The 16787-nt window shown below is 46.4% G+C and overlaps 2 protein-coding genes across 2 annotated transcripts in view; both read right to left on the reverse strand.

Moving 5' to 3' along the window:
* Positions 1–4052: 4052 nt before the first annotated feature.
* On the reverse strand, positions 4053–10994 carry LOC144484490 (uncharacterized). Its single transcript, XM_078203008.1, has 2 exons — positions 10895–10994; positions 4053–5983 (listed from the first exon to the last, which is right to left on the reverse strand). Exon 2 carries the CDS (start codon positions 5630–5632, stop codon positions 4874–4876), a length of 759 nt encoding a protein of 252 aa, XP_078059134.1. The 5' UTR covers positions 5633–5983; positions 10895–10994; the 3' UTR covers positions 4053–4873.
* Positions 10995–14659: 3665 nt separating this feature from the next.
* LOC144484495 (uncharacterized) overlaps positions 14660–16787 on the reverse strand; it is a 38799-nt gene continuing 36671 nt past the window's right edge. Inside the window, exon 4 of the mRNA XM_078203015.1 lies at positions 14660–15820. Within this exon, the coding sequence (XP_078059141.1) occupies positions 14660–15820 (1161 nt within the window). The remainder of the gene's footprint in view (positions 15821–16787) is intronic.

Below are 16787 nucleotides of genomic sequence, written 5' to 3' on the forward strand. Positions count from 1 at the left end.
AAGACAGTAAATGTTGGAAAATCTCAGCAGGACTGACCATCTGTGGAGAGAGAATAGAGTAAGAAATCTCACACCACCAGATTAAAGTCCAACAGGTTTATTTGGTAGCAAAAGCCACTAGCTTTCGGAGCGCTGCTCCTTCATCAGGTGACTATAAAGGAATATCAGTTAAATATCAGTGACTACAAAGGAACAACTTGGTGGGAAGTTAAAAAGCAGGACCCCGAGGGGAGTAATCTCAGGATTGCTACCTGTGCCACGTGCCAGTGAGGGTAAGAGTAGGATGCTCAGGCGGATGAACACGTGGCTGAGGAACTGGTGTAGGGGGCAGGGTTTCAGATTTCTATATCATTGGAACCTCTTCTGGGGCAGGTGGGACCTGTACAAGAGAGATGGGTTACACCTGAACTACAAGGGGACCAATATACTTGCAGGAAGGTTTGCTAGTGTTATTGGGAAGGGTTTAAACTAGATTTGCAGGGGGATGGGAACCAGAGTGCCAGAGCAGATAGTGGAGCGTTGGTGAAAATAAATGATGTTAATAGTTCATGCAAAATCACAAATAGAAAGGCTGTGTGTGGAGTTGGAATGTTATGGTGAAGTTGTATAAGACATTGGTGAGGCCGAATTTAGAGTATTTTGTGCAGTTTTGGTCACCTAATTACAGGAGGGATATTAATAAGGTTGAAAGAGTGCAGAGAAGGTTTACAAGGATGTTGCCGGGTCTTGAGAAACTGAGTTACAGAGAAAGGTTAGGACTTTATTCCCTGGAGCGTAGAAGAATGAGGGGAGATTTGATAGAGGTGTATAAAATTATGATGGGTACAGATAGAATGAATGCAAGCAGGCTTTTTCCACTGAGGCTAGGGGAGAAAATAACTAGAGGACATGGGTTAAGGGTGAGGGGGGAAAAGTTTGAAGGGAATATTAGGGGGGGGGCTTCTTCACACAGAGAGTGGTGCGAGTGTGGAATGAGCTGCCAGATGAAGTGGTGAATGTGGGCTCACTTTTAACATTTAAGAAAAACTTGGACAGGTACATGGGTGAGAGGGGTGTGGAGGGATGTGGTCCAGGTGCAGGTCAGTGGGACTAGGCAGAAAAATGGTTCGGCACAGCCAAGAAGGGACAAATGGCCTGTTTCTGTGCTGTAATGTCCTACGGTTCTGTGGTTCTAACTGATCTTAAAGCCAATCTTTTTCATTCTGTGGGGAGAGGGTGCGCTGAATCAGTTTTAATGGGGTTTTATATTTGTTTATACAATGTGGGCATTGCTGACTCAACCAGCATCAATCGCCCACCCCAAATTATTCTTGAGAAGGTGGTTGGGGCTGCCTTCTTGAACTGCAGATTTGAAGTTACTGTCAGATCAGCCGTGATCTAATTAAATGGGTCAAGGGACTGAATGATCTTCTCTCCTATATTTATAAGTTTGCCGCAGTCGAAGATGCTGTTAGGAAGGGATTTCCAGGATTTTTGATCAGCGACAGTGAAAAGACAGCAACATGATTCCAAGTCAGGATTGTTTATGTCTTGGGTGCCATTGTTTTTCGGTGAAGGGTCTGTTCCTCTGCTGTACTGTTCTTCATTCTTTGATAACGTCAGTTGTCCATGTTGCCAATTATCTGCTGCCCTTGTCTCGAGGTGGTAGAGTTTGTAGGATTGGAAGGTAAAGGTCGCAGTGTTGGAAGGTACTGTTGAAAGTTAAATTATATTAATTTCCTCATATTAAAAAGTGGAACACATGATGATATGGTGGGGAGATCTAGATCAGAGAGGCAGTATTTCAGAGTTTATCACTGTGATAGCAGCAATCCCATTGCTATCTGTTGGCAAGACTGATGGAAATATTTAAAATGGAGACCATTGGAGGATGAGGTACAATGGAATTTGTGAACTATCTGAGGATAATGGTGAGGGGAAAGGAAGGGATCAGGAAAGCAGCCGACACTTCATATTGTTGCAGGAGAAGTGGGGTCAGGTTGTGTAGATGTCAGGTTTTACGCAGCACACAGTCAGCCTGGATGGAGAATCTCTGGATCACTCAAATCACTCAGTTGGAAAATCAGAGACCTATCATTGTCTGCTTGGACGAAGGTTGTGTTGCAGCTGATGAGAAGCAGCTTCACTCAGATACCAACATCCTCATGCACAAAAACTAACACACGCAGCCATCCTCCCACCCACCCACCCACGTGATGTACCAACTGACTCAAGAGCAGCTTCTTCCCTGCTATCCGACTTTTGAATGGACCAACGTATATTAAATTGATCTTATTCTACACCCTCGCTATGACTGTAACACTATATTCTACACCCCCTTTTTTCCTTTTCCCCGATGTACTTTAGAATGTATGTTTTGTCAGTATAGCGCACAAGAAACAATACCTTTCACTGTATCCCAATACATGTGACAATAGTAAATCAAATCAAATCAAAAACTCTCACGTGAAACAGAGCCTGTCCCATTGGGTGGACAACACCAGCTAACATGACTAAAACTGAGGATAAAGTATTGGTGTCTGTAAGGGCTGAAACAATACCCTTGACTCTTGTTGATCTGTGGCACCAAGTTCAAGACTCCTTCATGAATCATCCTCTTGGCCTCTAGCCTGTCAACCCCCCATGAGAATCTTATATGTTTCAGAAAGTTCACTGCTCATTCTTCTAAACCTAATGATTAGAGGTGCAACCTTTCCTCAAAAGACAATGAGTTGGATTCTCCGGCCGCGCTCACCCCAAAACTGGACAATCCTGCCCGAGGTCAATGGGCCTTTGTGGTCCCGCCCCTCTGCCCGCGACGATACCTGTGGTGGGCGGGATGGGAGAATTCTCACCTACACCTTACAATCTTTCCTCAAAAGACAACACCTTCATCTGAGGAATGGACCTTCTCTGAACTCATTCCAATGAAAACATGTCATTCCATCAGTAGGGAGACCAGAACCGTACACAGTATTCCAGCTGCTATCTCAGCAATGTCCTGTGTAGGTGCAGCAAGTTCCCTTTTTCAAACTCCACCCCCTTGCAGTAAAGTCCAACACTCCATTTGCCTTCTTCTTTACTTGCTGTACCTTCATCCTACTTGTTCACGATTCATGTACAAGGACACCCAGATTCCTCTCTACGGCAGTATTCTTCAGTTTCTGTATATTTAAACAATTTTCTGCTTCTCTATTCTTCCTGCCAAAGTGGAAAAGCTCCCACTTTCCCGCACTATACTCCATCTGCCATTTTTCTGTCCATTCAGGTAACTTATCTGTGTCCCTTACAGATTTTTTGTAACACCCTCACAACTTGCTTTTCTACCTATCTTTGTATCATCAATTCTGGCTTCATCCAAGTCATTGATCAAGGTGGCTGTTTTTCTCTCTCTCAGTTGTGGGTGATATTTGTCCCTATTCTCCTGGAAACTGAATGAATCTTGTTCCAAACTGGGTTCAATATCAGACATTTCAGGGAGTCAGGAATCATTCGCCCCTGAACCTACACTGGTAAAACCCCAGACAGTTCCTCAGTAAGGGTTTTTCTGGTTCCTCACCATATATTAGTCAGGATACTGAAACCCAGCTTTTTTACAGTCCACTCCTGGAGGTCCCACTCCCTGAGCTGACAAAATTCAGCAGTGTCAGTGCTGAAGTTTCACAGTGGGAGTGATTCCCAGAGTAACTGTCAATCAGATCACCATTGATGTCCAGGTTTGTGTAGTTTTAGTTATCCTGATGTCTAACACACGCACATCAATAAAACAGGGAATTCCTGCAAACAAACTGCAGCTTCTTCTCTATCTGGAGATCCAATGTTTGTTGAATAATTGTCCCAGCGGTTAACAGGCTCCTGTGAACTCATCCAACTCGTATTTTAATACTGACTTGAACAAATATATTTTAAATAGGTTTATTTTAAATGAGTTAAAACCAGCCTTAAAATGGTAGATATAGTATAATAACCAAAGTACTTTTCAGACTGGAAACTTTAACCTGCTGTTTCACTTTGATTTAGGAGCAGATCCCAGTTTTACACCAATCTCTGATTCATGTATCCAGCATTCACCGTCATTCTAAAAACAGAAGTTGCTGCAAAATCTCAGTAAGTCTGACAGAATCTGTAAAGACAGGAACAGTTAATGTTTCCAGTTGAATGTGACTCTTCTTCAGTGTCAAAACATTAGCTCTGTTTCTCTCTCCAGAGATGCTGTCAGACCTGCTGAGTTTTTACAGCACTTCTTGTTTTTATTTACGAGTTCAGGACTCAGACAAGACAATCCACAATACAAATCTTACAACTGGGCCAGGGTTTATTAACATCAGCAGAAACAGACACCAATGAAAATGGTTGGGACCTCGATGTGATTAACAGCAAAATTCAGTCCTTGCAGTCACTCGTGAACATGATGGTGTTTCAGCAGGTGAGGTGACTGAGTGAATCCCTTCCCACACACGGAGCAGGTGAATGGCCTGTCCCCAGTGTGAATTTGCTGGTGCTTTACCAGGTTGGATGATTGACTGAATCCCTTGCCATAATCAGAGCAGGTGAATGGTCTCTCCCTGGTGTGAACTCGCTGGTGTCTCAGCAAGGTGGATGAATCAATGAATCCCTTCCCACAACTGGAGCAAGTGAATGGCCTCTCTCCAGTGTGAACTCGCTGGTGTTTTAGCAGGTTGAATGACTGAGTAAATCCCATCCCACGCTCGGAGCAGATAAATGGCCTCTCCCCGTTATGAATTCTCTGCTGTTTCAGCAGGTTGGATGAATCAGTGAATCCCTTCCCACAATCAGAGCATCCTCCCCATTGACCAACTGTGAGAATGAACAAAATGCAGTCCTGGATGGAATTGAGAGCAGAAACAATAACAGCAGAATCCAACCCCTGGAATCACTTGTGAACTTGTTGGTGTCTCAGTAGGTCGGATGAAACTCTGAATCCCTTCCCACACTGAGAGCAGGTGAACGGCCTCTCCCCAGTGTGAACTCGGTGGTGCGTCCACAGGTTGCATGACCGAGTGAATCCCTTCCCACACTGAGAGCAGGTGAACGGTTTCTCCCCAGTGTGAACTTGCTGATGTGCCCGCAGGTTGGATACCCGAGTGAATCCCTTCCCACACTGAGAACAGGTGAATGGTCTCTCCCCAGTGTGAACTCGCTGGTGCCTCCGCAGGTGGGATGAACAAGTGAATCCCTCCCCACACTGAGAGCAGGTGAATGGTCTCTCCCCAGTGTGAACTCGCTGGTGCATCCGCAGGCTGGATGAACAAGTGAATCCCTTCCCACACTGAGAGCAGGTGAATGGCCTCTCCCCAGTGTGAACTCGCTGGTGTGACTGCAGGTAGGATGATCGAGTGAATCCCTTCCCACACTGAGAGCAGGTGAACGGCCTCTCCCCAGTGTGAACTCGCTGATGTCTCTGCAGGTCAGATGACTGAGTGAATCCCTCCCCACACTGAGAGCAGGTGAACGGTCTCTCCCCAGTGTGAACTCGCTGGTGTCTCTGCAGTTCGGATGACCGAGTGAATCCCTCCCCACACTGAGAGCAGGTGAACGGCCTCTCCCCAGTGTGGCTGCGCCGATGAGCTTCCAGCTGAGATGGGACTCTGTACCTCTTCCCACAGTCCACACATTTCCATGGTTTCTCCATGGTGCAGGTGTCCTTGCCTCTCCCTTGGGTGACCAATCAGTTGAAGCCTCGTCCACACACAGAACACGGGTACAGTCTCTCCCCGCTGTGAATGGTGTGATATTTATTCAGGCTGTGTAACTGCTTAAAGCTCTTTAGTCAGTGCACTGGAACACTCTCACTCTAGTGTGGCAGTGTGTCGATGCTTTTCCAGTCACACTGATGTTTGAAATCTTTTCAAATCAACAGACCGGGCAATCATTTCTCCTTCTGGATTCAAAGGCCGATGATATTCAGCTCCCAAGGAATATGACTCTGTCAGATCTAGACGTGAAGTTTGAGATTTCAGTCTGTGATTCCTCTTTCAGTATCCTGGAAAATGAGTTTACAAAAGTCATCAGTGTCAGTGCAGGATAGAAATTCAGAACAGACAATTCGAGTTTCTATGGAACATTCTTTCCTATTTCAGTCCCAAAAAGCTGTGAATCTCCATCCCACACACTCTCCCTCCATTCTCACTCTGCTGTATCTAATATTCACCCTCCCAATTCTCCTGAAGGTGCTGATTGAGGCTGATTGACAGATCCATGCTCACTGCTTCCTGTCCTGGACACAGAGACCATAACAAATTGGAGCTGCAGTCGGCCATTTGGTCCATCGAGCCTTTTAAACTATTCAATGAGATAATTCGTTCATCTACCTCAGCATCATTCTCCCCACACTAAACCCATATCCCTTGATAGCTTCAATATCTAGAAACCAATCAATCTCTCTCTTGAAAATAGTTGATGACTGAGGCTTCACTGTCCTCAGGGGTTGAGAATTCCAAAGCTTTAGCACATCCTTGAGTGAAGAAATCCCCTCACATATTAGCTTTTGCTCCATCTTCTTGTCTGTTCCCCATAACTCTTGACACCTTTGTCAGTCAAAGATCTGTCTAACTGGAATATATTCAATGATCCTCAGCCTCCACTGGTCCCTGTGGAAGAGAAATCCAAAAGACTAACAACCCTCTGAGGGAAGAGATGTCTGGAAATATATAACGTAGCTACAGTTCCATATTACAAGATATTCAGATCCCAAGGAATATGACTCTGTCTAGACGTGACGGTTGAGATTTTTGCCTTTGATTCCTCATTCAATATCCTATGAAATGAGTTAGCAAAAGTCATCACAGTCAGTATAGGATAGAAATTCAGAGCAGACATTTCTAGTTTCTATGGAACATTCTTTCCTATTTCATTCCCAAAAAGTTGTAACTCTCCATCCATATCTATGGTTTCTATTTAAAAATGAAAGTGGTTGGGCATTTGAAGGAAATAAACTTTCAGGAGAATGGGGATATAGAGGGGGATTGGGACTGGAATGTTATACAGAGAGTCAGCATGGACTCGAGTTACCGAATGGATTCCTTCTGTGCTGTAATGACTTTATGACTGGAAATGTATAACATCGCTACAGCATTATATTACAATGCAAGAACTAATAATAAAAGTATTTTATTACAGAAACATAAATAATATATCTAATCTGGGTACCATATAATAACACCAGACATATCTCTGTCCTATATTAACGTTCTGTCCCCTTAAATGTCAGCCATCTCCTGAGGAAAGCTGTCCTTTAATGTGAACATGAGGAAAAAGACCATCCTTTTAGACAGACAAATAAATGTGTCAAGCTGAGGGAGCAAAGGATGTTCACCAGGCTGATTCAGGGAATCGCGGGACTGATGTCGGAGGAGAGATTGACCAGGTTAGGATTGTTTTCGTTGGAGTTCAGATGAATGAGGGGGGAATCTCATAGAGACTTATAAAATTCTAACAGGTCGAGACAGGATAGATGCAGGGAGGATGTTCCCGATGGAGTCCAGAACCGGGGGTCACAGCCTGAGGATTCAGGGCAGACCATTTAGGACGGAGGTGAGGAGACATTTCTTCACCCAAAGAGTGGTGAGTCTGTGGAATTTATTACCACAGGAAGTAGTTGGTGCCAAAACATTGAAGGTATTCAAGAGGCGGCTGGATAAAGCACTTGGAGCGAATGGGATCACAGGTTATGGGGAAAAAGCAGGATGAGACGACTGAGTTGGATGATCAGCCATGATCGTAATGAATGGCGGAGCAGGCTCGAAGGGCCAAATGGCCTCCTCCTGCTCCTATCTTCTATGTTTCTATATCAATGTCTTTAAGAGAGAGAGAGAGAGACCTGGGCCAATCTTCACAGAGTCTGCACCCTCCCTGGATTCAATTCTTTTCCCTTCAGTTGCTGCAAGTCCCCAATTTCCCCCAGAATGAGAAAAGAAAGTGTTTTACTCACAGATGTTGGCCTCTTTTAGGTCAAAACAAATAAACAAACTCAAGTTAAATCAGGACAAAGTAAAAGGGGCAGCTCCCCAAAAGGAGGGGGAACAGCCCGAACAAAATCAAAGTACAAAGGAAACTTAAAAACATCAAATTAAAATGTGATTATTAGGGTCAATAACGCACCCCAACCCCTGCGGTGCCCAACGGGCACGGAAGGCGTCGACCGCGCCCGTGGACACCGCATGCTCCCTCTCCAGGGACACCCGGCCGCGAACGTAGCCGAGGTAGAGGGGCAGACAGTCAGGATGGATGGCCCCCTCGATCGCCCGCTGCCTGGACCGGTAAATGGCGCGTTTCGCCAGGCCCAGGAGCAGGTTCACGAGGAGGTCGCCATCCCGACCCCAACAAAAAGAGAGTGCAACCTAAGACACCAAACATAGACATGGTCCACGGACTTCACAAGGCCACAGAAGGGGCAAGCTTCATAGCCCGTGAACCAGTGAATCCTACGGTTGTGCGGAACTGCTGCATGCATCACCCTTCACCCCAGGTCCCCGATGTAATTGGGGCAATCTCTCCATAGAGGGACCTCTACGGAAACAAGGCCCGCCAAGGTGTATCCGGGCGACAGGCGATAGTGGAAGGTGTGCAGCAGCAGCCCGCACAGGAAACGCCTCCGCGCGGTAGAAAAAGGCACGGAGGACATTTCCGCGAGGCGGCTCAGGCTGTGGGGCACCTGACCCGAGGAGGAGGGTTGAAGTTTTGGGCCAATGTGGAATTCCGTCCGAACAGGGGAACGCTCGGGCGGGATCCCACCGCACGCCTGCGCCGCCTCAAGTTTGCATGCACTTTTGGGGCCGAGCACGACCGTCCTAAGGTCTAGGATGGCTTTGGCCGCGTGCCGGACGGACGTCCCCGCGCGCTCAGCCAGCACGTGGGGGCTCATCCAGCCCGCCCCTCCGCCATCGAGCACGTCCCCGATTCTGGTCACCCCGGCGTCCACAGCCCCCCTCTCCGCCAGCCACCTGAAGTTATACGGCTGGAGGAGCGGATTCCTGAGCAGCGGCTCTCGCACGAGAGCTGCTACTCCTGACGGGGGGGGAGCTGCGTCGTGAGGCGACCGTGTTCCAGACAGTGAGGAGGTCCTTGTAAAAGACGGGCAACTCCTGCAGGGCGGTCGAAGCACGCCCCAGTTCGATATGCAGGAGCTGCACGTCATAATTGAGGCCGTGCCACTGGCGGAAGAAATACGTCGCCATGGCACACCACTGTGGAGGGGGCTCAACGTAAAGGTACCTCTGCAGGGCCTGGAGGCGGGAGGTCGCTATCTGAGTGCGGAGGCACACCAGACCTTGTCCGCCCCCCTCAAGCGGGAGATGCAGAACCGCAGCAGGGACCCAGTGCAGTCGATTGCCCCAGAAGAACCGCAGGAGGGTTCTCTGGATATCGGCGACAAAGCCAGGGGGAGGGGTCAAAGGGACCAGCCGGTACCACAGCATGGAGGCGACCAGCTGGTTTATGACAAGAACCCGTGCCTGTGAATGGTCACAAACACTCACCTCTGAAAGAATTTAACTGATTTTAATATTAAAACCTCCTGCTGGAGCCTGCAGCTGGAAAGATATCAGAAGCATTGGCATCAGAGAAAAATCTCCCAGTTGGGGAAATCCCCAGGGAGCGGGGGTGATGTCACTGTGCAATTGTAAGTGTGTGATGAGATCACAGACAAGAACACAGAATACCTGGGTCTGTGCAAACCAGTGAACACCACACATTATGGAGGATGCGAGGCTCCTTGACAGGGTGCAGAGGAGATTTATCAAAATGGTTCCAGGGATGAGGAATTATAGTTACAATGTTAGGCTGGATAACTTGGGGTTGTTCTCCTTGGAGCAAAGTAGATTGATAGAGGTGTACAAGGGTACGTGGAGGGTGTTGAAGTTTACATGCTCTGTTTACGCGTGTACAAGCTCTGACTATGGGTTGTCCAGTCTCGAAACGTTGGTTCTATTCTCACTCCCCAGTGAGTGCAGACCTTTGGGGGTGTGCGGGGACGGGGGGAGGGGGGGGGCGCGGGGGTGGTGCCGGAGGTGGAGAGAATGTTTATCCTCCGACCCTGACCTTGACTCGGGAGCCGTAAAGGTTGGTGAGAGTCGTAGCGGACATGCCGAATTTCCTTAGTCTTCTGAGAAAGTAGAGGCGTTGGTGGGGCTTACTTATCTATGGTGTAATTTTTCATTCGCGAGAAGAAGGTTAAGAGGTGACTTAATAGAGGCGTACAAGATGATCAGAGGATTAGATAGGGTGGACAGTGAGAGCCTTTTTCCTCGGATGGTGATAGCTCGCACGAGGGGACATAGCTTTAAATTGAGGGGTGATAGATATAGGACTGATGTCAGAGGTAGGTTCTTCACTCAGAGAGTAGTAAGGGTGTAGAATTCCCTGCCTGCAGCAGTAGTGGACTCGCCAACATTAAGGGCATTTAAATGGTCATTGGATAAACATATGGATGGTATTGGAATAGTGTAGATTAGATGGGCTTTAGATTGGTTTCACAGGTCGGCGCAACATCGAGGGCTGAAGGGCCTGTACTGCGCTGTAACATTCTATGTTCTATGCTATCAAATCTGCTGAGATTTTCCAGCATTTTCTGTTTTACTTTCCCTTTCTTTTTCCTTCTCTGTCACCGCTCTGCCTCATCAATAAGACATTGGGACTCAGAGGGTTGATGCAGTTTGATGGACAAGTTGTCTCCATTCTGAACACTGGGGAACAAGCTCCTCCCACTGATTGACAACATTGCCCTTTACAAACATGGCGGCCGCACGTGCGCACTGCTGCATATTGCCCCCAATAAAGATGGCGAACGTTAACGAACATGAGGAGCTGCAGCCCTGCTCGGTACAAACTGGGTCCGGGAGGCTCTCTTCCGCGGTTTGCGGCTTACACAACATGCTTACGCAGCGTTTCCACCCACCTGGGCGATCCATTGCTCTCTCCGTACCGCCAATCACCTCGAACAGATTTCCGAGCCCAAAACAAAAGCCGCCTCCATTGCCATTACTCAAACTGCGCATGCTCAAGTCAAAGCTGGCCCCGCCCCTCATTCACTTCTATTGGTTGGAGGACCGAGCGGTCCCGATCGGTCCTCCAGCACTGCCCCCTCTTCCCATTGGTCTGCGCTGCCGTCAATCAGCTGGGCATTGTGACGGTAACTTGCTGTTTGTCCAATAATCACAGTGACAGAGTCTCAGTGTAACAATGACACACACAGGCTCCAATACAATCAGAGTGGGGATGGAGCACAGAGACAACACAGCAAAGCACTGACTTACTCTGAGTGTAACAAATACAATGTTTGTTCAAATAATAAGAGTCACGTTGCAGTATGTTAGTGAACACAGCATTAGATCCAATGTAATGGTAATACAGTCAGTATCTCGTGCACCAGAACCAAAGTTTAGGTTTCATTTGATAGTGTGAGTGAGTCATGGTCCATTGATATAATGTATTTAGATTCCGGTGTGTGTTACTCTGCCACTGTCAGTATCAGACAATAACCTGTCTGTTATTCCAATTCTGCTGTATTTTACAACTGCAGCTCCTGGGGCTGATTGGAGTCTGGTATAATGATCACTGAGGTCGGTTTCAGTGTCTCTGAGGTCATTTTAACTGCAGATAATCTGACATTAAGGGAGACAAGAGGCCCAACAAACATTTGATTATAATAGGAGGACAAAGTGTAAGGGAACAATGATATTTTAAGGTGTCTGTGTTATGGTGAGTGTCACTGGGAGGTGAGTGATAAAATACAAGTGGAAACATCATGACAGAGGCACATGTGACTGACTCGGCCTGACTGAGAGCTGTTATACTCAAGGGGAGAATAATGAGGACATGGGGAACTCCAGGGATTTCTGATATCTGAGGTGTATCTGTTCGAGGAACTGAAAATAATCAGTTCCTTCTCATGGTTATCTGCAGTTCTCAAGTTACACACAGGAAACAGATCTGAAGGCTCATCAAACCCAATGTTTAATCTTCTGTTTGAGACACATTGTGACTGAAAAGATCAAATATTAAAACCTCATGAGAGAAACATTCAGAATGTCACAAAGATGAGTGAACTGTCCAATTAATCCCATTGACCATAACTCTGCCAATTTACCTTCTGCAAGTATTTATCCAATTCCCTTTGAAAGTTACTATTAAACCTGCTTCTAGCACCTGTCAGTTTGTGCATTCCAGATCATATCCAGTTATTGTGTAAAAAATTCTCCTTATCACCCCCTCCAGTTCTGTTGTCAATTATATTAAATCTCTGTATCCTCTGCTTACAGACCCTCCTGCACCTGGGAAATAGATTCTCTCCATCGACAGACTTCCTGCTCCTGGGAGATAGTCAATGGAGAGAAACTATCATAAAGCATTTGTCATTTGAAACATCTCTATTAAATCGCCCCATCACATTCCCTATCTAAGATGGATAACCCATGTTTTTCCTGCCCTGAAGAATTATATGGACTCAAAATGTTAACTGTTTCTCTCTGAACAGATGCCGCCGGATCTGCTGGGTTTTTCTGCTTCTCTCCCTGTTTTTCCTTCTATAATCAATCAGAAACTCTTCATAATTTTGAACATGTCGATTAAATAGGAGCACACAGAGCCTGAGAAAGTTACAGAGGTAGAGAGAGACGGAAAGACTGAGAGAAACATTGAGGAAGATTTTAAAAAGCAGAAAGATGAGGAAGGTCAAAGATAAAAGCTGAGAAATAGAGGAAACAAGCAATACAGAGAGAAAGATATAAAATATAAGGGAGCAGGCTGTCAGTTCCCAGCTACAGGGAACAGAGGGAACTCAGTAACTGATCCACAGACACAACTGGTTATATCTGTGAATGGAAACTCTGAACAGAAATAACAGGCTCATTTGTAAATGTCACCACAATGTGATCTGTGTGACTCTGCCCTGACTCTGTGGACAGATAAAGGTCACATTGACAGATGTTCTCACCAGATTGTGGTCCCTGGATTTATTTTCTGCTCAGAAGTGAGATGTGCGTTTTTAAACCGGCAGCAGAGAAACAGGAAGTTGTGTTACCTGAGAATGAAACAGCCGGCGTCAGTTTGATGTTATCACCATGAACAGTCTTCCTGTCTGTGAGGGTGAACTCACTCTGACAGCATCAAGAACAACCACACAGATTGCTGCCAGTCTCAGCATTACATTCAGCTCCATTCCCATTTTAAACAATAAAGAAAGGAGATTATTTGGACTTTTAACACATTCACTGAATTGGGAGATGGACTGAGGGTCATCACTGGGAGAAATGAGGAGGAATTAGAGAACAAATGAGTTTTCCCAAAGAGGGTTATTAGAAAAGAGGAGATTTAAAGTGAGTCAGGGCCTGTCAGAGGAAGTGGGAGAGAGAAACAGAGAGGATTGAATCTCCATCAATTAAATGTTTTCTCAGACAGCGAAGAGAGATGAAGTTTGTTTGTGCTTTTTCAGAGAGAGGTAATGAGAGAGAGAAAACAATGAATAAGTTTAAGCATTATCTGAAATAGGAAGGTTAAATGAGTGAGTGTTTGAAAGAAAGACAGAGAGACACTAAGTGACGAAGACAGTTTCTGAGAGAGGTTAAGTGAATGTGAGAGAGGAGCGAGGTTAGAGTGTAAGAGAGGTGGAAGGTGAGGTAAGTGTGAGTGAATGCCTGGAGAGAGAGAGAGACGTTCAGTGAGTGTTAGAGAGATGAGAGATGTTGAGTGATTGAGTTTCTGAGAGAGAGGAGATGCTAAGTGAGTGAATGTCTGAAAGAGAGGAGAGCAGGTTCACACCCAGGGGTCACTGAGAATGATCAAAATAAGGAGATCACCCAGAAAACTACCAACAGGAAACTTCATTTGAACACATCACTCATTCTTAAATGATCAGTCAGGGCTCTGATGCTGCTCAGCTTCTCTCTGTTCTGTTCATAATGGTTAAAGGCTGATAGGAGTGAGGTTTATTTAAAAGGATAGTGGATGGGAAGCACACATCAACAAAACTGAGAATTCTTGGACATACACTGCAGCTCCTTCTCTATCTGGGAATCAAATTGTTGTCTAATTGTCCCAGCAGTTAACAGGCTCCTTTGAACGTCTCCAGCTGCTACTTTAATGCAGACTTCAACCAATTTATTTTAAGCCAGTTTCTGGTCAATAAACCAGGACTGACACACACACACATTAAAACGTTTTAGACTTTTTTTCATTTTTAGCTTGGAAACCTAAACCTGCCGTTTCACTCTCAGTCAGGAATAGATCCCAGTTTTACACCAATCTTTGACAGCACGTTTCCCGCATTCACCGTTGTTCTTCCTGACTCTAAACACAGTTGTAAAGGAGCTTCTGTTCCGTGTCCAGGAGCTCTGAACCATGGAAAAGAACGACTGGGACACATTTCTTACACACCTCAGGATTCACCCACACGGGGACTTTGCTGTCAGTGAAAAGTGACGAAAAAGACCAAAGTGCTGTTTGTCCCTCTCAGCGTGACCCTGAAGGACTGGGTCAAGAATGAAGTTCTGTTCCTACTGTGTGATCCTCCCTCAGATTGCCCTTTCTGAGCTCCAGCCTGGTGACGTTAAACACTCAAATGGAAAAGACAAAAATCTACAACAATGATTCAATCAAATGTCTATTTCACATTTATTCAGAATATCAAATCTCAACAGAAGAAAAAAGTCAGAATGAAGATGATTCAGTCCTGGATATGATTAACAGCATCAATAAGTGTAGAATCCAAACCTTGCAGTCCCTTGTGAACTCGCCGGTGTGTTAGCAGGTGGGATGACTGAATAAATCCCTTTCCACAGACATTACAGGTGAACGGCCTCTCCCCACTGTGAACTCGCTGGTGGTTCAGAAGATAAGATAAATGAGAAAATCCCTTCCCACAGACAGAGCAGGTAAATGGCCTCTCCCCACTGTGAACTCTCTGATGTGTCAGCAGGTTGGATGACTGACTGAATCCCTTCCCACACATGGAGCAGGTGAACGGCCTCTCCCCAGTGTGAACTCGCTGGTGATTCAATAGGTTGGATGAACGAGTGAATCCCTTCCCACACACGGAGCAAGTGAATGGCCTCTCCTCACTGTGAACCTGCTGGTGTGTCAGAAGGTTGTATGAACGGGTGAATCCCTTCCCACATTCAGAGCAGGTGAACGGTCGATCCCCTGTGTGGAGCTGCTGGTGTATCAGAAGGTTGGATGAATTAATGAATCCCTTCCCACAGTCTGAGCAGGTGAAGGGCCTCTCCCCAGTGTGAATTCTCTGGTGGTTCAATAGGGCAGGTGGACGGCTGAATCCCTTCCCACACACACAGCAGGTGAATGGCCTCTCCCCAGTGTGAGTATATTGGTGCGTCAGCAGATCCTTTTTGTTTTTAAAGCTCTTCGCACAGTGGGAACAATTAAAAAGTTTGTTATCAGAGTGAACAAGTTGATGTGTCTGCAGGTGGGATGACTGAATGAATCCTTTCCCACACACAGAGCAGGTGAATGGTCTCTCCCCAGTGTGAATACGTTGGTGCGTCAGCAGATCTTTTTTGCATTTAAAACTCTTCTCACAGTCAGACCATGTAAACATTCTCTCATCTGTGTGAACAAGTTGGTGTGTCACAATGTGGGATGAGCGAGTGAATCCCTTCCCACACACAGGGCAGGTGAACGGCCTCTCCCCAGTGTGAACCCGTCGGTGAGTCAGAAGGTTGTATGAATGGGTGAATCCCTTCCCACAAACAGAGCAGGTGAACGGTCTCTCCCCAGTGTGACTGCGCCGATGAACTTCCAGTTGTGATGGGAAACCGAATCCTTTCCCGCACTCCACACATTTCCACGGTTTCTCCATGGTGCCCTTGTGTTTCTCCAGGTTGGATGATCAGTTCAAGCCACATCCACACACACAACATACACGTAGTTTCACCCTGCTGTGAACTGTGATGTTTTTTCAGGCTGTGTAACTGGTTAAAGCTCTTTCCACATTCAGTTCACTGGAACACTCTCACTCGGGTGTGTGTTTGTCTCGATACTTTTCCGGTCATACTGATGTTTAATTTCTTTGCCCACAGGCAGAACAGACAAATATTTCTCCTTCCACATTCAAAGACCGATGATATTCAGCTCCGAAGGAACTGAATGACTTTGTCAGATGTGATGTCCGGTTTGAGTTTTCTGTCTGCCAATCTTTCACTTCCAATATCCTGTAAAAACAGTTTAGAAAAGTCATCACTGTCAGAACACGATACAAACTCTGAACAGACAATTCTAGTTTCTCTGGAACATTTTTTCCTTTCTTGTTCCCCCAAATCAGTAAATCCCCGTCCCACACACTCTCCCTCCTCCCTGGGCTGAAATCCAAACCCATCTCACCATTTCTTTCCTCCACTCCCAGTTTTCTCCCTCCCTCTCCTCTGTCTGGGTTCAGTTCTCCAGCTCCTGTCTGCAGACTGACAATAAAACCAATGGGTCTTACTGGGGGTGTTGGGGCCTCCAGCGGGTGTTTGTGAATCCTCCCCGCCCACCTCCCAGGGTTTCCTTCCTTCCCAGAGATCAGAGTCCTCATTGATTTGAGGCCAAAGTGTAACCTCTTATTTATTGTCCCCCTCCCCCATCCTCTGATGTGAACCATCCTCCAGTGGCTGAGCCAGGATGGGGCCGTTAACCTGGGCCTGTTCCCGGGAGGGAGGGAGGGAGAAGCCCCGCAGCTGCAAACCAGGGAGCTGACAATGATTCTGAAGGGTTTGCGGATCCACAAAGTGTTTCCAAATCCTCCCAGCCACCGCCTAACGCTGACTCCGCTTCTCCGGGACAAACAAGCGCCAAGGCCA

Source organism: Mustelus asterias, unplaced genomic scaffold (genome assembly GCF_964213995.1).
Source record: "Mustelus asterias unplaced genomic scaffold, sMusAst1.hap1.1 HAP1_SCAFFOLD_113, whole genome shotgun sequence".
NCBI classification, from domain to species: Eukaryota; Metazoa; Chordata; class Chondrichthyes; order Carcharhiniformes; family Triakidae; genus Mustelus; species Mustelus asterias.

What these genes read in the sequence shown, in the direction of transcription:
- LOC144484490 (XM_078203008.1), bottom strand. Translation starts at nt 5,632, where the DNA reads ATGGAGAAACCATGGAAATGTGTGGACTGTGGGAAGAGGTACAGAGTC.